The sequence below is a fragment of the Larus michahellis genome, chromosome 2 (genome assembly GCF_964199755.1).
Source record: "Larus michahellis chromosome 2, bLarMic1.1, whole genome shotgun sequence".
NCBI lineage: Eukaryota > Metazoa > Chordata > Aves > Charadriiformes > Laridae > Larus > Larus michahellis.
The window spans coordinates 23093042-23120108 of NC_133897.1; the positions used below are offsets into that span (position 1 = coordinate 23093042).

The 27067-nt window shown below is 39.8% G+C and overlaps 2 protein-coding genes across 3 annotated transcripts in view; both read right to left on the reverse strand.

Annotated features, from left to right (window-relative positions):
• The window catches only part of LOC141738716 (macrophage mannose receptor 1-like), a 35521-nt gene extending 29651 nt beyond the window's left edge, over window positions 1–5870 (reverse strand). The window contains exons 1-5 of the mRNA XM_074574537.1: window positions 5719–5870; window positions 3600–3998; window positions 2209–2382; window positions 1084–1248; window positions 684–800 (exon numbers count right to left, since the gene is read on the reverse strand). Coding sequence (XP_074430638.1) covers window positions 684–800; window positions 1084–1248; window positions 2209–2382; window positions 3600–3998; window positions 5719–5779 — 916 coding nt within the window. The 5' untranslated portion in view covers window positions 5780–5870. The remainder of the gene's footprint in view (window positions 1–683; window positions 801–1083; window positions 1249–2208; window positions 2383–3599; window positions 3999–5718) is intronic.
• A 5041-nt stretch (window positions 5871–10911) lies between these two features.
• Window positions 10912–27067, reverse strand: part of LOC141738714 (macrophage mannose receptor 1-like) — a 60570-nt gene continuing 44414 nt past the window's right edge. For both annotated transcript variants that reach the window (XM_074574535.1, XM_074574536.1), the window contains exons 22-30: window positions 26531–26700; window positions 24635–24737; window positions 23524–23753; window positions 22268–22433; window positions 21164–21316; window positions 16774–16890; window positions 14697–14864; window positions 12680–12733; window positions 10912–12297 (exon numbers count right to left, since the gene is read on the reverse strand). In XM_074574535.1, coding sequence (XP_074430636.1) covers window positions 12047–12297; window positions 12680–12733; window positions 14697–14864; window positions 16774–16890; window positions 21164–21316; window positions 22268–22433; window positions 23524–23753; window positions 24635–24737; window positions 26531–26700 — 1412 coding nt within the window. In that variant the 3' untranslated portion in view covers window positions 10912–12046. The remainder of the gene's footprint in view (window positions 12298–12679; window positions 12734–14696; window positions 14865–16773; window positions 16891–21163; window positions 21317–22267; window positions 22434–23523; window positions 23754–24634; window positions 24738–26530; window positions 26701–27067) is intronic.

The following is a 27067-nucleotide window of genomic DNA, read 5'->3' on the forward strand; positions in this document are numbered from 1 at the left end:
CATGCAGAAAAAAACCCCAAACTTGATAGAAATTAAGCTTTTATATAAATTCCTTATAGGTTGGTAGTATTGCAAACAACTCAGCATCCTTTACTGTTAAACACTGGACAGGAAATGCCTGTTTAATTCCACAGGAGTGCTCGCCCTTTGGATTTCCCTGTAGTCACAACAGCTATTATGAAAATACATAATATGGCAGCATGCAAGATGGTGACTTAGATCCTAAGAAAAGAGTGGAATCTTAGTAAGATAATGTATATCAGATAAACGTCATAAGCAGTGACTGAGAAGAACAAGTGAAAATATTTTTTATGCAATGTTTTTCTTCAGTTTTTTTTTCTGTTTTCTTTACATTCTCTTTATATATTTTTTCATGAGCCTTTTGTTTGAGTAATATGCCTGATGAGAAAATTGCGGATGGAAAAAAAAATACAGAATGAGCTGTAGATATTTGGTTTTAACTGTTTTCTCTAGATGAGTTATCCGCTTTTTCTGGGAAATTCAGAATTAATGGTGATTCATCTCTGGTGTCATCCCTATTACTGCAATATCCTACCGTTCCCATAATCCCCTGTAATCTGTGAAAATTCTGTGAAACCAAAGGAATAAGGTAACAGGAATTTGGGGAAGAGAAGAGAGTTTTGGCCCAGACACTGATCGTCGTTTCAGAACAGTGCACTTACCTGGAGCCCAGTTCAGGTATCTGAAAGGACTTCCCCCAACCCACTGCCAGCCACTGTTGAGTGCACTGAAAAGACCAGTCCAGAGCTTTGCGTTGACACCCAGGTCACTGGTGAGCCCTAAATGGCCAAAAGAAACCAACAGTCAAGTTATTAAATGCCTCTGATTTTGTAAGTTGTTCAATAAAACTTGAAATAAAATTTTAAAGTGTGGAAAAAGCGTCATAGTAGATTTTTTTAATATAGGTTAGATTTTTCCCCTATTTTAATACATTTTTTTGTGAGAAAGTGTCACTAAGACCTATTTTCACAAGGTATATACAAGAATCCATATTAAAGCTCTTGGAGCTGACCTACATTTTAACCATATGCACTAATTTGTGTTTTTTTTTTTTTACTTTACCTAATAGATACATTCCTTCATGAAGGTCTGTGACACTTAGTAATTCTGCATTCTGCTGGTGGCAGCTTTTTCTTGCCTGGTGCCATGTCAAAAGCGACTCTGAGTTTATCTGATAGTGGGTCTCTGTCACAGGATTTGTTTTCCAAAGGTCCTTGTGGATGGTGTCTATAAAACACGGTAACAGCACCTTGACAAGATAATCACACTTGATAATGTAGAAAATAAAATCTTCATCGCAGACTAAAACTCCATAACTGTATGATTTACTAAGTTTTTATACATAGCTTTCCCCACATGTATACTTGTCCATTCAATATTAATAATACATTAGTAACATAAGGAATTATTTCTCCTTACAATCCTAATTTTTCTACATTCAGCCTATTCTTTTTTATTTATGTAACTCATCTACTTTTCTCACAGTTCAAGCCATGTTAACGCACTTACTGTTATATTCTACCTGTACACACACATTTCCCTGTTCCCTATACAGAAAATCTTGGTCTCCACAACAGTTTCTTACCCTGGGACTTCTCTTATGCTCCCCCAGGCCTCCCAACATGACAGAAATTGTAATTTCCAATCAGATGTGAAGCAGGGGTGAAGGGTTAGGGTATTTGTGCTGGGGTTACTGGAAAGCTGTGTTGGGTGATTTGTAGGCGTAAGGAACACCAAAGGCAAGTGAAGGTCACTGCCCGTGTCCTGCACCCTTCCATTCACTCCAGCCCCCCTGTTCTCTGCTCCATCCTGTGATACACCACTGCCTCCTGCTTCCTGATATCTCACCTTCCTCATCCATTTCACTTCTTTCTGCCTTTCATTTGCCTTGCCTTTCTTCTCACCAAGTCCTAGGGGTTTTCTCTTCCGTCAGTCCCAGTCACCACCCTCACAATTCTCCCCGTACGTACCAGTCTCGGGAACACTGTAGGACTACTCCTCATCTCAGCTGGAAAAACAGTGAGAGTGAAGAGCAGATAGCTCATTTTATCATTGCAGAGCTCACCAGTGAACTAGGCTAGCCAGAGTCCAGCTCACTGTCCGATGCTACTTCCACATCCCAAGGAGATATTGACCGTGAGAGTGGATGAAACTGTTGGTTTCCTGAAGTCTTTATAAATAAATTACCTTTCACTGGGCAATTTCCAAACAATTGGTCTTTATCAAAATCTGAAGAAGTGGCACACCAGAAAGAGCCTGCATCATCACTCCGAGGGATGCACTCAGCGTGCCATTTACCGTTGAACTTGAAAGGGAACACGCAAGGTGCGCCAAAGGCGTTTCCTCCCAGTGTATAGATATCTGCGGAGAGAAACATAGAGCAACAGTAGTCAGTTGGTATCAGATGTTCACCACAGTGTGTGCTCATAGGCAGCTCTCTATGGACACAGCTGAGTTGTGAGAGAGCTCAACACGTCAGTGTTTCATTTACTACAAAGCCTTCCAAGGCTGCCGTGCCAATTAGACATGGCTATGGCAAGATATTCAGAATTAAGACTCTCAAACAAGCCTTATTTGGCCCTCAGACTAATTTCTGACTAATTTTTTCTTTTCATTGCTATCTGGACTACTGTGTCGGTGGTGCTTGTGACTCAGCTTCTCCCTTTGCATACATACAATCTGCCCATGGATGATGCTTGGGATCTTTTTTTTTTTGTTTTCCCTGTGTGGTTGGAGAGGCCTGGAAAGGAGATATCAGAATATTTTATTAGTCTTCATAAAAGGAAGTTTTATCTCAAATTTGCAAGTGACTCCGCTGGGAAGTGGCGTTCCCATCTCTATGCAGTCTAATTTGCTGCTATCTGAACAAAATTACGACAGAAGTAATTCCAGCTGGAACTGTTGTAGGGCACAGCAAAAACTTTATCCCTTGCTATTTAACTTCCCACCCTACCAGCGGGATGCCCACTCTACATATCCCAAGAAGGATAATAGTGCAGGAAAAGGAGATCTGACTTTCCGGCAGTCCTTTGTCAAGGCGTTAGGACTTACTGCCTCCTAAACCTTTAAGTATTGTTTTTCCTTTTGCTTTTTCCTACTTTTTCTTCTTGCTGGGCCTGGGAAACACTAGGTAAATGCTGTTAAAAGTGGATTACCTCTATGCTAACTAGAAATTAACTTCAACTTAGAGGTCGCACATGGTCAAACCAGGTAATAGCAGCAATAAATACTTAAATATAGCACAATTGCCACTCCTAAAAGTTGATCAGACGTATTTTGAAACAGTCATTGATTTCCTCCCGTTGTTGCTGTACAATCAGAATTCCCATTCTCCCTTATGGTGACAGCATAGACCTTTGTCATTTTATTATTACATTTGGCACAACTGCACTTTCCAAGTTATGCAGAAGTGTATACGGTCTTATTTGCCTTGCATTTCTACTCCCTCTTTGTAGTCATCTCTGCATTCTGATGTCACTATAGGAAAAGGGTTGCTGCACGACAAGCAGGTGGTGGAATGCTTTGTAAATAGGGGCAGCCAAGTTACCTAGAAATAGAGATTAATTTTCATTACTCACCCTCATAGCGCTGGGAGCACACGCTGTCTGTGGTTCCATGGATTTTCCACCTGCTCCCTTTGCCCGATACTTTGGACAACCTGATTTTCTTCCCCTTCCCTTTGCCATAGTTGAAAAACAAATCCTTGCCGTGGGTTGCAAGGGTCTCATTTCTACATTCCCACCACTGGAGCTCATTGGTCCTGTTACAGGATTCCAACGTGATGGCAGCCTCCTCATCCTTGGTGAGCACTCCCAGGCACAGCTTGAGGGCCACGCTCAGCAGCTGCGTGGCAGAGACCCACCTGAACTTTTGAAACTCATTGTGCTCATCACAAGTAGTAGTTACGACTGAGCTAGAGTTCTGAGCTTGGGCGCAGAGCTTGCTATCTTCATTATAGATTGAAAATATTCCACTATCTGTAAAATAAAATGAGAATGCAAGCATTTGAGGAGAGATTTCATAGGAGATAAATCAGCTACTTGCTGTTAGACAGTCTGCTACAACAAAAAATTGAATATACAGAGTATATAAAGAAATCAAGGGAAGTTCATCATGAGTATGAAGGATATTCATCAAAACGCTCTTAAGATGGGAGCAACACAGAAGCAGAAAATATAGCTCTTCCAAGAGAAATTGCTCTTCTTCACATCCCTCCTTAAAGCACATTGTTATCAAATGCCATTCAGAAATGACCTCTATTAAATTTCCTGAGTTCTTCAAAGTTCCACCACCACACAGCATATTAAACAGGCTTTAATTTTGCACGTAAAAGGGCTTTTTGCTTTCGAACTATTAAAAAATATTTCCCATACTCAAAATTCAATTATTTTTGAATGGCCCAGAATGACATTGTGGTTTTCAGCTCATCAAGCAAAGTGGGGTATTTTTCATTTTTGGTTAATTATTTCGGAGTCTTTTGGCAACCGTGCAAAAAATCATTTCTTCACAGAGTTCAACTTGTGAGTTTCTTAGGAGGGAAGCCACAACTTGCAGCATCATCACTTCAGTTCTGAGCACAGCTAAGCTAACTAAATATCCTAAGTGCCATTAATAGCTACACTTGTAAATAGAAACCTGAGACGCTGCACAACAGGGTTGTGTTTCTTAAGACCAGCTTCAAAAAAGTGGCACAACTTCAGCCTGCTCCAAACCTTGACTATTTTTTGAGCTCTCCTTGTAGCCCTTAACTCCCCTCTAAGCGACAGCAACATCAGCCAACTGGCTCTGCTGTACCATTGAGCTTTACCACCAGGCAAGGTTTCTTGCCATGGGTGGAATAGTTCAACGGGGCTTCATAGCCCCCCACCTCCACCCCTCAGGGCTGCCAGGGAGTGGTTGAACAGCCTCGGTGATGTTTCTCTGAAAGGCTGCAGTCCTGAACAAGCCAAATGCCATTTCCCCTGGCACAGCTCTCCTGCTGCAGCAGTTCTCCAGAAAGTTAGCAGAGGATGGGATAGAACCAGCTTGGTCTCACCCAGGAACACAAGAAATTCTCCTCTAGTGGATCAGATCAGCATTGTTGGTTAGTCCCTGCTGCTATTCAAGCAATAGCACTGGAATCCTACAGTTCTCTGGCTGGGAGCTTCTTGGGGGAAGGAGCTGCAGATACAGCATCATTTTTTTTCCTCTCAGCTGTAGCAGTGTATGAAATCTAACAGGCAGAATCTCTTAAGGTCCTTCCTAAAGCTGTGAGCTTGGAAACAGGACTCCAACATGCAATGGTTAGTGTACCATATTCTACATAAGCTGTATAAGAAGCTCCAGGCACACACCTGCCCGTGGTTCTGTGCATGCTGAGAGGACACTGCCCTGTCCACCGGAGCTGCTCTAATCTCCAATGGAGTAATTTCACATCAATTTTTGTCCACATTCAGCTGGCGGATTTTTCAAGAATCAGCGCTGCCTAGGTTATGCCCACATCTGTTAGCATATTTCTGCCACCCATACGCCACCTTGAAAACTGGGTTAAGGAAACAGAACGCCTGTACAGATACCACCAAATTTAAGAGCTGAATAAAACTGTTTCGTCTTACATGCTGTGACTAGCTCTAACCTCACTGTCCACCAAGGAGGACATCAGGAAAGCACGTGAAAGAACTTGCAAACCTCCATAGTCAGCAGAGGACAGAGACTTACCAGGCATTTGAAGAGATGTGCTGAAGGAAAAGAGAAAAATCAGGAGCAGGTAGACAGCCATGGCCAAATGCCTCACTCCCTTCTCCCTTCACCTCAAATTGATGCTGAAGACCAAATCTGTGCCTTGCAAGAAAACTCTTCTGCACTGAACCAGACTGACAAATCCTTCTCAGTTTTTAAGGTCTGACAGATAGAGGGAAGTTCTGAGCTGCAAATAAGGAACTGCATCATGTCACATGAGTAATTTTGAAATAATACGTTAATGAATAAACTTTGCTTTCTAAGCTAGTTTCTCTACTTTATAAAAGTTTTCTCTTCCATGGAAATATGAGAGCTAAGAGGTAACATTGTAGTGAGGATTATTGGAAACACACCTTACAATTCAGGATCGTTACTTTTATGAAGAAGGTGACACAAATGTCTCTTTACCAGAAACAAAGAAAAGAAGTAAAAAAGAAAAGGAAGATTTTTCTATATCAATAACTGATGAAAAAAAGCCAGAGTGCAAAGCAGTACTATGAATAATTGGCTGGGACAGCATGCAAATCAAGTAACTATGACACTGGAATCAAAGACAACCAGAATTTCCCATGTCTGCAGTTCCACAGAAAAGAGAAAAGCTGTAGAAAACAGGACCTGTGCTCTTCAGGAGGTACCTGGCTCTCCTTTTGCTCTGTTCCTGACTATATGGAGGATCAATGTACCCAAACTGACAGCAACAGCTGAAGAAATTCTGAAAAGAAACCACACAATTCTAAGAAGAAAATAATTTGTAACCAGAAAATGGTGGATTTTCAATTATTGCTGGAGAGGAAAATTAAACTCGGAAGGAATAATGCCACATTTTTCATCCGGCTGGTCTGTGAAAGTTTGTACCCCCTAAAGTGCACACCCTCCAGGCATTCTAACAAAATTCTGATGTTTACTTTGAAGAAGCTCTTTCCTTCATGATAGGTAAAAGAATCAGAAATATGTAGAGGGTAGGGAAGAGAAAAGGCATTCCTGTGGAAGGTTTACATCCCTTTTTGCGTACGGCCTTTGAAAAATTTCAGTTCCTACAATTCTGGAGAGGCTGGTTTGGAATAACATCCACAATATTATATTTGCAGCAAATACTTTTTAGGGTCCTTCCCTGAAAATTGCTCCTGTTGTGGGCAATGAAAACTGGACACCTGCATGAAGATATGGGATCCTGCTTCTGTTGTTCTAACTCAGATGCAGATTCAAAACTCATTGGGTCTAAAAAGGTACACAAGGAATTACAGCAGAATAAGAATTACAAGAATGAAACAAAATAGTGGGACCTGAAGGCCAGCAGATACAGCTAGACCTAAAAATGGCCTGAGAAGGCCACTGAGACCTGAGGAAAGTGAGAGAAAAGAGAGGCCTGCCTTAACAAAGCAGCAGGTGGTCAATTGCTCAGGGAATTACGATGCTCATGCAAAGATGGCTGCACTGAATCTGGAGCAAAGCATTCTGGAACTTCCCAACACGGGAACGCTTGGCTCTGCAAGCTCAACTTTCCAACTTTCCTTGCTTCCTTGTTCAGGAGCTCCAGACATGCAGATGGAAAAAAATATTCTTATTTATTATTTAGGCAGGAGAAATGTAATGTCTTCTTGTTCTGCTGTACACCTCAGCATCGCCAAAGCTACTGAGAGGCAACAAGTACAATTACAGTAGGGAAAAAGAAGAAAGATCTGAAGAAAGACTGGTGTTTGATGAAGGACTGTTATCGACGATCTGCTGAGAGAGCCCGAAAAAGAGTAAAGCATACTAAGGTCAGCTTCCCCTCAGGGTTTGTATGTTGGTCTGAGCAGACCCCCTCACAGCCCAGAAAGTGGGAACGAAAATCGGGAGATTGCAAAGATGTAATCCGGCATCTCCCACTTTACAAGGCACAGCCTGAAATTTTAGAAGTGGCGAGGAAGAAAGGCCGCTGGGTTTTGTGTTGAGTCAGCATTGTTCCCTTGGCAATCTCTGCTCCCAGGCAGGAAGTCACACTCACAGTGTGCAGATTCACCACCTTTCCTCTGAAGTCTGAACTCTTCTGGAGAAAAGGGGAAACGAAAATTAAGCGCAAGGGTGTCAAGAAACGTAGCGATGTGCAACGAGACAAACCTTTAAACACTATCAAATGTTGCCATCAAGTCATTCCTCAGCTGCCCACAGAAATGGATGGGCGAGTCCATCCGGGTTCAACCAGATGCTTCCCTACAGAAGCTAAATAATTCATTTTCAAAAAACACTGGTATTAAAATCTCAAAGGATTTTTGTGGTCATTTAGCCTGCTACAACTTGATATAAGATTTCAACCCAGAATCTCCACATATAGAACAATTGCAGTCTCCAACTGAAAATACTGTTTGGGTTTGTTTTTTTTTTTTTAAAAAAAAGACACACTCTAAATCTCAGTAGAAACATTCTAGCCTAAAAAAACCCCAGAGAGTGAACAACCTTGACATTTCTCTAGACAGGCTCAAACCATACTGGAAGAGCAACATAAAGCACTTTCATGATATATTTTCGTGCTATGTGTCAAATTATTTTCTCTTTCATTTCTCTAAACCGCCAAGGTCAAACATAAGAAATCTTGGCAGAATCAGAGGATTATGGATATGAATTATTAGTGATCAGTTGAAAATTTCCTTTTCTATCCATCACTTATGGTAGTGATGCTACATTCCATTCAAAAATTCGTATTGGAATTTGTGTATAAAGTATCCATGTGACCTTCAGCTTACTGATAACGATTTCCTGTGCTGCAAGTGCCACTGCTTCCATGTTTGCTCTTTTTAATGGGAAACTTGCTTCAACTCCATTGTATTGCGAGAGGAGGGACAGAAAGATATGCAGCTTAAATCTCCTCCTCTGAAAAATCTTTTGAGTCTTTTTCACTCACACCCTTTCTAGAATGAGCAGGCAGAGTAGATCCACCTTCAGAGTAGAGCTTCTGATTTGGAACCTCCTTTATTTTTTCTGTACCCATTTGGACATGAGAGCGGAACAGACACGGCATTTCACAGAAGCAGCTACACCTACTGCCAGCTAGTAACTAGCACGGCATTTGTAATGCTCTTCAACTCGAAGATGATGCTGGGTTTCAGGCAGTATAAGCAGGTGAATGAGCTCAGGACAATCCAGGCTCCAGTAGCTGGGTTCTCTCCCTAGCACTCGTTTTCGGCTGGGATACAGTTCATTTTCTTCCTAGCAGCTGGTATAGTGCTGTGTTTGGGATTTAGGACAAGGATAACGTTGATAACACACTAATCTGTTAGCTGTTGCTGAGCAGCCAAGACCTTTTCAGCTTCTCTTACTGGCCTGCCAACAAGAAGGCAGGTGACACCCAAGAAGTTGGGAGGGGACACAGCCAGGACAGCTGACCCAAAGTGGCCAAAGGGATATGCCAATGTGACGTCATGCTCAGCATAGAAAGCTGGGGGAAGAAGAAGGAAGGGGGGACATTTGGTGTGATGGCATTTGTCTTCCCAAGTAACTGTTAGGCATGACAGAGCCCTGATTTCCTGGAGATGGCTGAACACCTGCCTGCTGATGGGAAGCAGCGAACTAATTCGTTGTTTTGCTTTGCTTGAGAGCGTGGCTTTTGCTTTACCTATTAAACTGCCTTTATCTCAACCCATGAGTTCTCTCACTTTTACTCTTCTGATTCTCTCCCCCATCCCACCGGGGAGGACTGAGCGAGCAGCTGCGTGGTGCCGACTTGCTGGCTGGGGTTAAACCACGACACACTCTTTAGCTGTAGAGATGTACCTGATAATTATGGCAAAGCACCAGAAATGAGACACCCTCTCAATCATTATTTTCTTGCCAATCATGCATTTGCATATACACGTGTGATGAAATGTTATCCAGCAGAACCACTCGGTGTGCAGACATTGCCTCAAGATTGCGCAGGGCCCCAGAGCAGGACTGTGCTTCTTTTGGGCAGGGACTGCACCTACTTGTTTGCACAACAGCCAGAGCGGTGAGGCCGGGGTTCCAGTCAGGGCCTCCCCACCTTTCACCGTCCCTTTCACATACTTTTCCAGTTGGCACCACCTCTCCATATCATTGAAACAACATAGAATCACAGAATGGTTCGGGTTGGAAGGGACCTTCAGGATCATCTAGTACCAACCCCACTGCCATGGGCAGGGACACCTCCCACCAGACCAGGCTGCTCAAAGCCTCACCCAGCCTGGCCTTGAACACTTCCAGGATGGGGCATCCACAATCTCCCTGGGCAACCTGTTCCAGTGCCTCACCACCCTCACAGTAAAGAATTTCTTCCTAATATCTAATCTAAATTTGCCCTCTTTCAGTTTAAAACTGTTACCCCTTGTCCTATAGCTTCACTGCCTGATAAAAAGTCCCCTCCCCATCTTTCCTGTAGGCCCACTTGAGTTATTAGAAGGCCACAATGAGGTCTCCCTGGAGCCTTCTCTTCTCCAGGCTGAACAACCCCAGCTCTCTCAGTCTGTCTTCGTAGGAGAGGTGCTCCAGTCCTCTGATCGTCTTTGTGACCCTCCTCCTGTGGACCCGTTCCAACAGGTCCATGTCCTTCTTATGTTAGGGACTCCAAAGCTGGTCACAGTATTCCAGGTGGGTTCTCACCAGAGCAAAGGGGTAGAATCACATCCCTTGACCTGCTGGCCACGTTTCTTTTGATGCAGCCCAGGATGCGGTTGGCTTTCTGGGCTGTGAGCTCACACTGCCGGCTCATGTTGAGCTTCTCATCCACCAGGACATCATCCTATCCATCATTAATCAGTCAGTCAGGTTTCTAGCACATAAGCCACATCAGGTGGCATGAAGAACCATTAGCAGTGCTACTCCTTGAACAGACATGATCAAACAACTGGGCATTAAAAATAGAAACAGCAGTAGGACCAGAGGTAAGAAAATAACTGGGAGAATGGAAGCAGAGCCAGAGGAGAAGAGGAGTTCCAGGACAAATATCCCCATCTTACCTGCATATGTATGTAATTTAAGCTTTTTACTAAATCACTCAGCTGACATTTTTGTCTTGGTTTTAAGCAGACATCCCCCGGACAGATCCAGGAAAATATGGTCAATATATTACCTGATCCCAACTTTGGATTAAATGTCTCCACAGTTATATCATCTCCTTTTTACCTTTACCCTCTTACAGAGTCTTATATAAACAAGACTGTAAAATGAAAAAAAAAAAAATTTAAAAAATCAAAGCTAGTTACTGTTTATTTCACAGAACAAAATCTGAAACCACAAAATGAAACCTTGCAAACCTTTGTATGCAAGTGAGGAATCATGCATGGTTTACATTTTACAAGATTCATGAAAATTAGCGATATAAACTCCACGTTGGGGAATCTAAGATTTCCAAAAATGGTAACAGATCTAGCCATTTTAGAACGGAAATAAAAGCAGCAGTAACTAATACATTGGTAAAGCTATATTGTGCTTGACTTCCAGCACACCCCCACGAACCTATGCTACTTATTGAGAGGTTGCAGGAGAGCAGCACCAACGCGATCACCAGAACTATCCAGTGTTCCTATAAACCTTCAGGACACGCATAGATCATGTTCCTCCCTCACATCGGGAACTGTCGTCCTGGTAATAAGGAAGTTTTGCCACGACCTTCATTACCTCTCCCAGACAAACCCACTTGTGTCCAGCCACAAAACCAGGAGTTAACACCAACCGCACTTTTCTATTCCAGAGGTCTGTCCCCAGATTCTACATGATTAAATCCTAGAACAGAAACTACAAGAACTACATATTTGGTTCTTTATGTTGTGTGAAATTGTGGGAACTGAAATTATATCATAAAAGGATTTTTTCCCCACATGGTTCAAAGAGGATGTGCCTAAATACAGAGAAACTTACCCCTGTAGCTAAGCCCCTACGAATACTTGAAAGGTGATAGAATTAGAGAGATGTTTGCTGAATAGCTTGGAGAATCTGTGCATGAGCATGGCTTGAAATAAATCTGGTGCAAACTTCAAATCTTGGGAGCCTTCTCAAGTGGATCTATCTACATTTTACTTCCTTTATTGCATCCATTTCTACTGTTCCATTTAGTAACCTCTTTTTGCAAGACCCACACTGGTGAGTGTGGGTCATCAAATCGTGAGATCTGAAACCTTACACATTATACAATGGTTACAAAACAAAGTAACAGCTGTATATAACATTACGCACACACTGAAACTGGCTACTACAGTATTTGCACATGAGAAAATAGCTTTGGCTTAATTCTAATTGCATAATTTTATTAAAACAAGGCACATTTTATTTTATTACATTACATTTTACATTACATATTACATTATATCTTATTACATTACAGTGTCGCATGTTCATTCTGTTCTATGTTGGTCACAAGATCTTTTGTGTCACTCGTTCCAGGAACTGCATCACTATTAAAATACAAATTGTTCTCAAAGCTGTCATTTGTTGACAAGCGATTCTTTCTTCTTTTGTAGAAGAAATAGCCTGCAAGGCCACTTCCAACTAGGATGAGGATGATAACAATAACTACAACTCCTGTTTTACCGTGGTTCAGAGTAGGAGCCTTCTCGTCCTTTGTCATTGCTGAAACCAAATACAAAGAAATCAAGAGGACGCTATACATTCTTTAAACAATTACTGGAAACAGTTTCTTTAGAAAGCATGATGTTTTAAGCTGAAGTGTTCCATTTGTTTCAAAATAATGAGAGAAAAAGGTAGCAAGATGCAATTAATTTTAAAATGCTAACATTGCATGCTGTATCACTAATTATTATTTTTTCAAATCTGCACTTGGACACTGAATGAAGAATATTGTATTCTACTAGGAAATAATATGCTTCTAGGAAAAAGATGTGGTACTTGGGTATATCAGAAAATGTAAGTGACGTAATACTGAATATGATTTGGTCTGTTTATGATCTTACACAGGACTAGTTTTTGTATACTTGAAAGACAATATTCTTACCCTTCGTAGGCATTTCAGCTGGTGGCACTTCAGCTGCTGGTGGCATTTCAGTTGCTGGCATTTCAAAACATTAAAAAAGAATTATATTATTATATTATTCTGCTATTTATTTCTATATTATTTATTATTTATTTCTGTATTTGGAACATACTGAAAATCACATTCAGAGAAATATATGGTAATACATACTACTAAATACTGAAAACACTTGGGTTTAGTCCATACAAAGCTATATACACCTAACAAAAGGCACAGCACAATGGTCTATTGTACTCTGGTCTCACGTGTAAACATGTACATCAACTAGCAGAAAAGATGACACAACAAAGAGCTCTGTGGAGACAGATCCTGACATGAGTGTAAAACCACAAGAAAATCTCCACAGGATCTTCAGGACAGAGATGATCAACCATAATCCTCAATATAATTACAAATTCTTGCAGTATTTGTTATCTTATATAAACATTGCAAGTGTAATAAATTTGGTCTTCTGAGAGACTTTAATGTCTGACCTACACAGACAACTGAAATCACTCATGAACTCCAAAGTGTCTTAGCACGTATTGCATCCAAACTAAAACGTCTATAGCTCATTTAAAATTTAGTATATGGACCACAAAATCTGGCTTGCTGGGAAAACTGGGCCATCATTTAAAATGAAGATGCATACTTTGCCACGTGGACGTAAAATCACTCTGTACCTAAATCACTTTGCAAAATTGTGCCAAGCCAAGCTGCATTTCTACGACAGCGTAGGACTCAATTGTGTCCTATTTCTGAATGAGCAACTGTGTATAGTCCTTGCATTGACACTGGCGTTTGTCTGACTCCATGACATTCCAGCTCAGGAGGCTAGACAGGCTGAAGTTAACCCTGAAAAAAAGTAATTAGCTTTCACTTGCTTCAGCTCCTTGAAATGGCTCAGTATCAAAACAGGTGAATGCCAGTACCAACAAAATCAGGTGAGCTGAATGGTCAAAGGAAGTGTGGCCATTGATTTTAACACTTGTTACCTACCTATGATGATTCTGGATAGAGAATGAAAATAAAGTGCCTTTTTGTTTGTCAATCATGATGTAAGAAGACAGTTAAGTAGACACCCAAAGGATGGTTACATCTGACAGTTCTGCACTATTTGCAGTAGAAGATACAGTCATCATTACAAGCATCTGAGTAAGTAAGAATAATTTTGCACAAGACCAAATTTATAGAAAGGATAGCAGAATTTCTTTCATTTCCAGTCTTATAGAGGAAGTGGGCATAATTCAGCTACTACATGCATTTCACTCTTCTCGGTAAACATTAGTAAGAGATTTTGATATTGCAATACATGCTGAAGGAAATGATTAGGATGATTTTTGGGAACCCATACGCACAGATGTCCGTACTGTCAAATTTACACATTCAATTATTTCAGGACACTTCCAGTTTAGCACATTCCAACCATGTTATTGCCTTTGCTTTTCATTCATTCATCTTCTCAAAACAGGAGAACACAGAGACAAAAGGTCCAAAACTGTTCATTAATTCACAATTCATAAGGACTCAACTCACAGAAACACTACTTCATATTCAGAAAATGCATGCATATGAGAATGCCAGAGGGAAATAAGCAAAGGGTATTCCCCAGGCTGAGCAGAGGGGATACCCTAAGGAACATATTTTCAAATAGATGATAGAAATTTGTGCGCGCAAAGCACAGGACTAACTTTGTGATTACTCACCAATTATTGATACAGAACAGGGAAACTTGTTAAGTGTATACACTAGGTACAGTTAAGATAAGAACACAATCTTTTTAAAACAATTCTGAAGGGACTTGAGCACTGGTCAGCACTTCTACTTTCGGACAAGAGCTATTTTTTCTTTTTGTTGGCATGTACATGTGCATCTCTTGGCATTCATAAAACCTCTAAACTCCCAGCTAAAATGCACTCTGTGTAACAGCCATCCACTAATACTAGCACACAAGAAGTATACTCCATACATAAAACAAATTCCAAAACGTAGCACTTACTTTTTGGCTTTTTACAAACATAGCCTTTGTAGGAAGAGCAATAGATATTATTCCAGTACCCACTGTTTGCATACATTTCAACACAGTGCTCGTTTTGTTGAGGGGAAGGTTCTCCTACATTCCAGTTGACAAAATTCACTGCAGTGTTGTCTAGCCACAGCCATTCTCCTAGTCACAAAAACATTGAACATAGAAAAACAAGATAGTATTCATTTCCATCTTGACACCTGCTCCACATTTATTGTCTTCCCGAGTAATCTACTTGTGGCCACTTTTGGACACAGGCCTCTAGACTATTTAGATTTTTGGTCTGACACATCACGTCGCCCTTAAGTTTTTATGCAAATGATACAACATGAATTTTTAGAAAATGGCAGGCCAGTCCAGCTTATGACATTACAAAGGCAAGAAAGTTTAAAGAAGTATCTATCTCTCACAATTTATTGCAATGGTGCATTGTCAATAATTTATTCAGTTTATAGAAATTACTGTTGTCAAAAGATAATTTATCTTCAATAGAATGCCCTTTATTTCAGTAATTTGTATGGAGGTTTTGTATTACTCTTTTCAAAGCCCCTGCTGAAGTCTTTCTAAGTTCAACTTTCTTCCATTTGTTTTGCGGTTTCTGCTCCTTCTCACTGACTTTACAAACACAACTTTCCTTTTTAGAGATCTGCTTCAAAAATCTTGTGATCACTGTTGTTCAGCTATGCTGGGACTTTCTGTCTCTTCCTTCCTGTTCCTTTTTTTCTTTCTTTCTTTTAATAGTGTTTTTTATTTAGAATAAACGTGCCCCTTGTGACTCTTAAATTGTACTCAAACTAGCAAATTCTTAGACTCAGCGTGAAAGCTATGTTTTGTTTCCTTATAAGATTCTTCATATTTCGCTTTTTGGTTTCTTGGGGTTTTTTTCCCAAATACCTGCCACCCTTTGTGTCGGGGCAATCACTTTTCCAAAGATATGAAATTTAGTTATGTAGTTATGCTGAAATCACTGTAATCACTATACAGTACTACAATGGCATGTACTTGCTGAAGCAGCTCTTGTGTTTATGTCACTGTAGGAACTGTATTGTTCTGCACCTGCTCTAGAACCACTTTAAAAAACATCTCATGTTTACTCAAAAGCTAAGTAAACCTCAGCTTTTCTTTACGTGTTATGATTATGAATCATTACTCCCTTCAAAGTTTTTCCTCCTCTACTGAAAACTTTCCCTTTTCCTGGTTAAAATTCAAGAAATGTAATTGAATACTTGTCTTCTCCCCAACCATTTTGCCACTGAAGTGGTTGAGGAGGCAGTTGTAAAAGAACACCACCCCAAGTCACCTGAACTATTCTGCAGTCCTGCCTCTGACATTGTTATACTGGAGATTTCAGTCTGAACAGCACAAGACCAAAATAACTTTTAGATATTTCTGCCTTTATGATAGACCTATGTAATTGAAAACTAACTATATTAATGAAAAACTGATAATCAGCAAATTAATGATTTAATTAAAGAAGCCTGTTTCCTGTTCTCTCTTACCTTACCTTCCATAGAGTGATCCAGAAAATAGAAAAACTTGTGATACACAATTCCAAAGACACAAACAATTACAGCTTCAAAGTGAAGCTGTTTTGAGGGACAGCTGTAACCATAGATGGGTGACTGGTCATTCCAGGAGGGTAATTCCAAAGACTAGACGTGACGTTAGCCACATTATTCTCTACCTCAAAAATTGGAGTATCTCAATGACAAGCATATCAATCCAGGGGCTCTCCACTTTTAAGAGCCATTTGATTTTGGCTTAACTCCCAATGCTGTCCTGTCTGTACATGCACCTTTGTGCCTTACTTTGTTGTGAATTTCTTTTCTTGCTTTAAGATGAACCTTCTGTGCCTGGTGTCTCTGTTATATGTTACTGGTTGTTGCTTGATTACAACTGACCAGCTTCCCCTATGATAATAATATATTTCCTTTCCTAATTTCACTTTTTATGTATTACAGAAATATAATGTGACATTTTCAACACTCATGTAAAACAGTTTGTGACAATTATTCACCAAACAAAAAGATGTCAAACATAAAGAAATTACCATCCACGTTTCTGTACATTCCTGTCCAAAAAGTTGATGTTTTCCCTTCAAGTGGTTCAATTGTGTATGCCAGAAAGTTGGCTTCAGCTGAGTCTTCAACTGATACCAAAGAGGCACCTGGAAGACATGGAGAAAAAAAACATACGTTTCACAGTGGAAAGTATTTTCATTGTCCTAGCCAACGTCAGTCTTATTTTTGACACTGGTTATCTGTGCCAAATTGCAAACAGAGTTTGGTGTTCAAAACAGAAACTAATTTTGGATAATAACTTATGAAAGACTCTGGCATTGTTGCTGATATCTTTCTTATCATTTCCATGAAATCGCACTAGCATTTTGTTTGTTTCCTCATCCACTGGGAAACAGCAACATAACTGAACAACAACTATCGGCAAAATACAACAGGCCAATATGGTATCAAGCATAAACGTCTACTGATGTGTTACTATTTAAGAAAACAAAAACAAACCCAAAAAATTAGACAAAATTAAAAGTTTTTAGTAAAAAGTATATATAACTTCAGTCTGTATGCCATATAACTTCGCATATCATAAAATTTGCATGATAAAATGTTTTCTGAGCCTTTGTATAGTTCATGTCTAGCAGACTTTGCTAACTTTCTGACTACAGTCCTTAGTGTAACTTTTTTAACCAGGTCTTGTTTATTTTCCTGCAATCTCTTCATAGACGTCAGAGAAAGAAAGATCATCCTGGTCATATGTTGCCCCGTTAGTGTAGTACCCCATAAGTCATCCACATAAAACAGCAGACATTCTGCCATAATGATTCATTCTGTATGATGCTCTAGCAAAGTCAAGAAGTCACAGCATGGAGCGAGTAGACAGAATGAGCTACACAACTTTGTATGTAATTAAACACTGTAGTTCACCGTTAAACACTGGTAAAAGTGCATCTTCAGTTCTCTTTATTTTGGGGTGGGAATCCAGTCAATAGGTATGGAGTCATAGCTGTGTTTGGCACTTGACTGTTTTGATTTGGCTGTTGAATTTTTGAAGGTCTTTTTTCTCAGGTGAGGAAGGCACAGTTACACAGAATGAAAATACAGAAATCAGTTGAATCACTGCTGAGCTACTGATAAATTCTACTACAGTTCAGAATTCTCCTATGGGCAAGATATAATTGGAAAATGTCCAGCTGCAAACAAAACCCAGAGTGCAGGCAGGGACAGCAGAATATACGAGAACATGGAACGTTCCCCTTTTTTCACTGTAGGCTTTACATTTTTCTAATTGTTCCTCTTTTGCTGCATGGTATCAGATGTTCGGTTACTGTTAAGTTGTGTGATAAAAAGCTTCACTGCACATCCACAAGGGAGCACAGAAAGACAATGGCAGACAGAGAACCCCTTCCCTGGCTAGTCCCAGGCCTACCACAAGAGCCATCAGCTCATCAAAGGCCAATCTCCACAAGCCCAGAGGAGCAAAGAGGCAGAACAGCAGGTAAAGAACCCAAAGTATGGGCTCAGAGGATGGGACATCCTGCTCAGGTCCCTCCTAGGGCTGTCACAGGACAGCCTCTGCCCTAGTGTCCCAGCATGAAACCCATCAAGTCAACATCAGAGTATCCTTGCGACTGAGAGGAGTTACTGCCTAGGGGTATGGGGCACATGATGGGATTACACAAGAGCATTTCAAGGTTGCACAAGACTTACTATGAGATATTCAGGGGAGGAACCAAAGGCAGGGAAAGGGATGGACTTAGATGATTTGGGAGGAACAAGTATGGGAAAATAAGAGGGATAAGGGGATAAAAAGACTGGTCATGTGTAAATATTTTGCTGGTTAGTACGGTTGTCTGGCCACACCCTGTACCTGATCTGCGCTGACAGTCCTATCTTATTAAACTCTAACTATTTTCATGCGTGAAAGACTCTTCACTCTGTGTGCATGCATGTGCATGGGGGTCTTAGCACCAGCAACTGGAGTGGGAGCATGAGTCAGAGACCCTTGTGTTCATGGTGCCACCAAATGGAGCACATGCAGATACACAAGTGTGTGTGTGATCACTAGGGAATATCAAGTCAGCCTAGACAGCAAGTAGGTAGAGCCAGGTGTGTGTGTGCATCACCAAGGTTGAGACCACGAGCTGAGCTGGCTATCAGAGGGACCAGGGGAGTCCCAGCCAGCTGCTGGAGGAACCATAAAAGCTGCGAGTCTCTAATGAGGAGACCCCCTGGTGTGCGGACATCTCTAAGGGTAAGATCAAGGAGGGAAAGGCTACTGGCGACCAGGGGAGTTCCAGCAAGCTCTGTATGTGTGTGCGCCCCTATGGGTGAGACCGTGGGGGATTGACTTACTGGAGGGACCAGTGTGTGTGTGTGGTGGGGATGGGGTCTGTACCAGCAACAGGAGACAAGCTGGTGGCCATGGGGGCTTATATTTCCAGGTCTCAGCAACTAAGGACACTGAGATCCATGGGCCAGCTACTAGGCAAATTGAGTGTCTGAGCCTAGCTCCTGGAGGGATCCACATTGTATTTCTGTATATATTCCCATTAACAGACCTTTATCCCCATCAACTTGAGAGGGGAATACAATCAGGATTTTGGCACAGATTGTGTTCATTTGAGTGCCCTGTGTGTCTGCCTGTGTCAATCTGTGTGGTCACCGATGAATATATGTATAGATGTGTTGCATATGTGTGTGTGCACCTACAGGGAACACAGTCTCAGCCTTGTCACTGGTTGGACTTGCGAGCATATAGCCACGGCAACCTTGCCGCTGCTGGATTCAGCCTGCCCTAACAACTATCATGAAAGATTATGGGTTCGAAGAGAAGGGGATGACAGTGACGCAAAGTCTTAAGTATACTAGCATTCAAATTTTAAATTCCACATAATGCCAGTCTTTTAACACACATGCTGAAACAAACTGTCAGCGCCTTTTTTCATGAACCTTAGTTCAACAGAAAAAGGCAATTCTGATGTAACTGCAGATTCCAACAGCAAAGATGTGGGACAGCTGTGGACAACCTGAGTCAGTGAGCAGAGGCACCTGCTATCACATGCAACACCATCATTCAATTCCTCTCAAACTTCATCTTAAAATGCTTTCATTTATTTGCCCCACTCTTCTTACTGAAAGTCTGTTTCAGAAACTCAGTCCTCCAAAGAAAAGAAGTGTTACTTAATTTCTCACACAAGCTTATTCAAAATTATAATCATTCATTTAAGGCGGAGAACTGCAGATAACAAATAACAGCTGTTATGCGCGCAACTGTCAAGGTCCTTTTGACTATGCATAACTAAGAACACACATTGAAGCTTTCAAAGACTGAACATCTGCTGTGTCAACAAAAGAACTTAAGAGACTATGGAAATGGGTCGCACTGTAACAATTGTCATAGTCTTTAAGACCGAGCTACAGCAAAAGTGTCCTATTATGGAGACTCTTCTATATTTAAAAGTATATTAGCAAATATCTTCACCCAAATGTTATGCAAATGTTGATGGTGGAGAACATAGTAAGATTTAAAGAACATATACTAAAACTTGAACTTTCCCTCAAAAATACTAGTATCTCAAACTAGAGCCGACAACATACTAGTTCATGACAACCCAAGAAGGAACCTGAGTACCAGCAGAAAGAGTGAGATTCTTCTTACTCAGCTCTAGGTGTCTACATTTGACATGGGTTTCACTGGTAGGTTTATTATCAGCGGGGACCTATCAAGCCAGTCAGTGGAGTTTAGGGTGCAATTCACCTGACCAAACATCACACCAAATATAAACAACTGCCAGGGAGTAGGAATCTGTATTCAGTTCCACTGACAGCATGAACAAGATCTCTGCATGCTCTAATGGGAGGTTAGACACCTGAGTGACATTGCCACCAATGTTATAGACACCAAAGACAGACATATGAAGCCTGGCATAATGAACCTTACATCAGTTTCCCAGAGAAGGAAGCTGCAAGAATGAAACAACACAATAACCCCTGTTTACTAATATATTATCCAGCCTAGAGAGCTGTAACTTTCATTCCAGCGGCATAAAAATGCAATAACAAAGGGGCAAATTAGATCAGGAATACAAAGGATACAAAATGCCATTAAAATAAGATTTAGTCACTGCTGTGGATGAGGCTGACTACAGAGCAGGGTCAAAGGACAAAGTTTCCACTTGTGATCTCCCCTCCAGGCCACACAGCTCCTCTAAAGCCTGGTCCCACACACATGAAAGACAGTGTGTGCCACTGGTACGCGGTTATTTTCCATATCCTCACAAATTAAGGTAATAATTGTACACAACTGTCTTGTCCAACATTTGGACCATCCTTGAAATCACAAAAATACATAGCACATATTCAGCTGTCCACAGAGAGGAAAAACAAGTCAGAAAGATGTGCTCTTTGATCAAGGATGATACTTACCTAGTCGAAGACATTCTAAAGAAGCCTGGGCCCAGTTTCTGGTAGATGAAGATTCAATGTAGTAGCAATGACCTCGGAAAGGGATCCAAGACTTGTGCCCTTCTGATTCAGGGCACTTTCCTGGAAGCTGAGGAGGCTCAGTGGGAGCTTGAACTGATTAAAACAAAACAAACAAAAAAAAAAAAAAAAAGAAAGCACAAAATTTTAAAGAAACAGCTTCTTATATATACTTTTATCATGAATAGATCATTCTAACCAAATGTTGGGAAACTCACTTGGATCTTTAAAAAAATGTAATCTTGGTAGTCTACACTGCTTACTACAACACAATAACGGGAAAAAGTCCTAAATCTATGAACAAAAGGTACTGCAAGTGTAGTCTCAAGAAATCTAATCTAGCAAAGAATCCAAGCATACTTTTAACACATTCTTAAGTTCAGCTCAACACTTTACTCACAAATCTATTTTCACACCTGAGTGCTTGGCTGATTTAGGGCCCATATGAACTTGATCATATGGGTTGTGACCTAATATCATGGAATGCAGAAGGCATTATCAGATGATAGTAACAGGAGTTTCAGGTCAAAAAAGTAAGAGATGGCAGCCTGAAGAATTATCCTTAAACATTTTTATACCACCTGTAGTTTGTTATTCAGTTATAAAAGGAAAACCTGGAAAGCTGTTATAGGTAAACGTTCCTTGTGACTCCTTACAGCTTAGTCATTCAACTCTTCCCCCTTCAACTCCACAGCTGCTTGACTACTACCTAACATTCATTACCTTTTGATTTTTGAGGTTTTTGGTCTTGCATGCTTACTCAATATCAGAATAAACAGCAGAGTAATATGAGCCTAAATTTTGCAAAATATATCTAACATTATTCATGTAAAGTGATGACTATTCACAGTCACACTAGCTCTTTCTTAATAGGTGTTGGCCCTCATTTTAAAGCAGCTCCATTCAACCCAAGTAACTTTTAATGATTTCATCTATTTAGCTCTTGAAATAAAAAACAGCGTCTAAGTATATATCAGCAGACCACCCAGCACAATGAACTCTAAAGAGATAATACTTGTAATACAATGGTTAGATTCAAGTCCTTACCATCATTTTTTTTGCAAACAGAGAAGTAACTTTCATTGCAGAATCCTGTCTTCCAGGCTCCAGCAACGTCTAGATAGACACAGCCTACTTTCTGCTTTGGCTCCCCTTCAGCCCATTTAGTATACTTCATTCTCCAGTTATCAATCCATTCATAACGCCCATTAGTCTAAGAACAAAACAAATCAACAGGAATGATTAAAATCTAAGCATTAACCATTTATTTGTCAGTCAAATGTCTGTCTATGCAGCACCTTGTGCTAGAATTACTTTTTTTTTTGGAAATCAATAACAAATACAAATGGCTCAAACTTTTAAATTTGTGCTGTGACAAGCAGCTATTCATTGAGAAATATGGCAGTGCAAAAAATGCTTTTCAGCAAAAGGAAATGCAGAGTAAGCAACATTGAATTAATTTTCAACTTAACAAAACTGTAAATTTGGGAGTAATAAAAAAAAAATCATTTAAAATATTTTGTAGGAAAGTCTGAAGACTAAGTTTTGTACTATCTGTTTCCCCCCAAATTTCAAGAAATGGAGATAATTTCAACTTAAAGTATATTTTAAAACTTAATAATTTCCCACCAAAGCTGGTGAACTCAGTGAATCATCCTATTGATGAGGTTAGAGGAATCTTTTTGTTTTTAGGAAGTGGTGTGTTATGTTCACTCATTTGTATTTCTTTCATGTGCTCAGCCAAATGGAGTGAATGTGGGACAAGTGTCTGTGCCAAAAAGAAAGGGTGGTGCATTCTAACATCCAGAAAGTATCAAAATACCAAAGAACTGTGAGAGAATAGACAAATAAAATTAAATTAGGTAAACCAATTAATTGTTTGGCTAACTATCCTCAAAAATGTTGAAAGAGTCATAGCAACAGCATCTTATTCTGTTTCTGTAAATTAGTTATTTTTATTTAGAACAAATGCTTTGCACTGTACATCTTAAGATATGTGGATTTTATCTCAAATACACTATATATACAAAGAGATATTTCAAGATATTAGCCTAAAATGTCTTGTTTGGAAGTACATGGAGTGTAATATCACAGAAAAAGTGTGAAAAATGTGTAATATATACAATTTAATCAGAGTAATGGAAGAGGATGGATTCCTACCTGTAGATCTTACAGCACATAAAAGTATTTAGGACAAAGATATAAACTAATATGCTAAAGTAAAAAGAGATAATAAGACTTCTCAGTCCCCAATTTGTCCATAAGAGAAGCAGCATCATATTCAATTAATTTGACATTCTTACCACATTACTGTTAAGACCAATCCACATAGGCACCCCATACTTTAACATCTTTAGCCACAGGAATGAATGACTGTAGGGGTCTAAGACACTGGAAAGGTCAAACTGATCACGTTTGCAGTTTTTTCGTGCATCCTCCCAGTTCATTTTGGTATGGATGAACAAATAACTACTGTTACCATAACGGATAATGCTGGATTGCGATGAACTTGTAGAAGGCAGAGACTCAGCATCTGTAAAATACAGGATGAAAAAAAAGACTCATCTACTTGTTCAAAAGGGGATTATGGTTTCACTGTGGTTGCAAATAGAATTAGACAAAAAGCCTTTTTTTCCTGATTTCACGTTCCCTGACTTCTGATCAGCACGGGTTAGATACGCTATTCTTTAAGCCAGGATCCGTAGTGAAAATCAATTACAAAGCTGTAGAAAGGAAAAAAGCTGCTTAAGGCAACCTCTGTCAAGGACCAAAGGAGCATTCTGTATAATCCTCCAGAATAGTATTACTGAAATTAATTAGAATTAGATTAGGTCACAATTTCTTTAATACAATATTTTTTTCATCAAAAGAAATGCTTTGCAGATACTGTTGTTTTCCAGGGATTTTTTTGCCAGAGAAAAGGGAAACTCCACAACAGACTGGTCCTTAAAAATCAATCAGATATTTAAATGCAGGTTTTCACTGCTTTTTAATTTCCTTTTTGGAGGTCAATTAGCTCAAGTTTGGTCTGAGTGAGTTACAGTCACACTCCAGACAGTTCATGCTGTATATACAAGTCAGTATTTTCCACAACATATTTTGAAAGCCAAAGTGTTCAGAAAATGACAGACAAAATCATAGAACAAATATCATGTGAAGGGTCACACTAAACACAAAGATGCAGACACATATTACAGCTCAGGAAGGTAGTAACATGGCAGTTACTGGGAAGGGTCAACAGAGAGTAGTGACTCTAACTGCACCTCTGACACATATGACCCTTGTGTTCCTGCCTGAAAAACAATTTGTGGATGTATTTTTATTGCAAGTGAAATGATGTCGAAATCTATACACCCAAACAATTCCCTGAAAAACCATAAGGTTTGATTGTGTTTTAACTAAAAAGACAAGTACCTGCATTAATTTGGCATATATATCCTCTGTTGTTATCACAACTCTCATCAGCCCACTTTCCTGCATCCTTAACAGGACTGTTTCTCACGACAACACAATCAGCCTCGAGGTAAAAAGATATAAAAGCAGTTACAAATAGCTAGAAGAAGCAAATACAAAACTTTGTCCCCCTTTTACATCTTCAGACACAAGTAATGCTGCAGTTTTACTCTTGTATCCTTGTAACATTTAACAGCATAAGTTTTATGATGTGAAGGTTCTGTTCCTCTTGCACTTCACAAATTTCTTTATGTTGCTCTCTCTTGCACAACACCGGGTGGATAAGCAGACCAGAAAAATTCCAGTATTCTTGTATCTCCAGGCATGCACCATGGATAGAAAGAAAGCCACAAAAATTTAAAGAGAAGTGAAATCAACTACTGTAGAAAAGATCAGTTAACTTTGCCCCAGAAAAAAACCTGGATCCTCAATGGGCAATGCAAAATTTCTGACATATCAGTCTCTTCATATTTATTGTTGCCAGCTGTAACAGAACACACAGCAAAATCAGAACTGCTCCTGCCCAAAGGCAGCCACTGACCTGTCAGTATCACCCTTACAGTGACATTTCAACTTCCCTGACATGGACACGATAGCTAGAACCTACGTTAGCACGTATTAAACTAACAGTGGTCAATGCAAAAGGCTGCACGTGTACAAATGGGTTTGTGCAATGAAGCATCCATACTTATGTTATTCTATTTACTTATTTGGTTCTGCTCTCCAGGAGGAGATGCACACAGAAACACTTCATTTGTCAGTGAAATGCATTAAGATTTAAATCTTTTAAACCGAACAGTTCATAGTATTTTGTATTAACTATGATAACTTACTTTTTCCTAAGTTAAACTTAAAAATAAATCTGAAATTTATAAAATATGGACTTTGTAAGTTTTCACAGAAGATTTCATAGAAATACTACTACTTTGCATAAAACCAGAAAAAATATATATTATTCTACTACTATGCATAAAACCAGAAAAAAATATATATTATTGCTCCCAGAAGTAACATTTTAAACATGCTTTCTCTTTTGAACTTCAAATTCTTCCAAATTTTCTCCTTCCATTAGAGATAAGAAGCTCAGAGGTGCTACTTTCAAAATCAGGAAAAAGGGCATTATGCTTAAAAGTAGGATTTCTACATTAAAAGTGGCATTCAAAAGAAATAGAGCTAGTACTATAATGTGCTGTAGTTCCATAGCACAGAACTATCTAAAAACGCAAGATCAGAGAGAGGAACTGAATGACCTATCAGATCAGTTTGTATGATGGAGAAACAGGGGAAGTTATTTCCTTCTTTTTTTTTTTTTTTTTCTTCTTAAAAGCTGAATGGCTGTCTCTTTATAGAAGCACGTCCTTTCCGCCAATGTGACTAACAGAATTTGCTGCTGCGTAAGACATGGCTGTTTGAGAAGAATGTTTGTAAGTGCCCCTTGCAAGCTACAGGCCAGCTGAGAGACCTGCTAAATTCAGGCACTAACGTGGTCAGAGGACAAGGAGGATGAGCTCATTCAGTGTGTTTTTGGGGCAAATGCCATGAGGCAGGAATCCCACTGTCCTCTTTACCAGAGCCGATGAGAGAACGCAGGGTGAACACAGAAGCAGTGTAGCCTTCATGGACACAGAGAACTGAAATCTGAAACCAGTCTTTGTATGAGTACTTCACAGATCCTGTCACCAGCTAATAGAGTAACTGCCCAAGGGCTCAAAATCATTCACTCTGTTTGTATTTATATTTGACATGTATAAAAGTATGAAAATAATAAGTCAAGCAATAACATGTCTCAAACCCCAACAAATGCGTAAATGTAATCTAAAATCAAATTTCAGTGAACAATTTGTGATTGCTACTTACCTGGCCATCATATGAGTATAAATCCATATGTCCTGACGGGAAGCCTTTGGCCCAGTTTGTAAAATAAACTCCTGTTCCATCTGTCCAGAGGAACCTCATTTCATGATTTATATCATTTAATCCAATCCATGTATCAGTAAGAAAATCTTTCATATGGAAGGTGAGGAAAGCTAGAGTAAAAAAAGACAAAGAAAAAGAGAAATACTTTTAATGAAAGACAACTGAAATGTCTGGCCTCGTTGAGATTGGTGACATTAAGTATTTTTTTTGTAATATAGGACACTTCATTGTTGACTACACAAGTAAGTAAAATGAAAATGAGGTGACTTTTGAGTTTAATGAACAGGGAACCAGATATATAACTGTGGCTTTGGGCAAAATACATCAGCTAAGTACTGGTACCAGGTACTGGAATGAATCCCAAAAGCATGACAGAAATGCTTTTTATAATGTCTCAAACATTTTTGAATCCTAGCCCACAACTGCCTTAGAAATATACAGCTGTGTAGAGTACATACATTTTTGATAATCCCACCA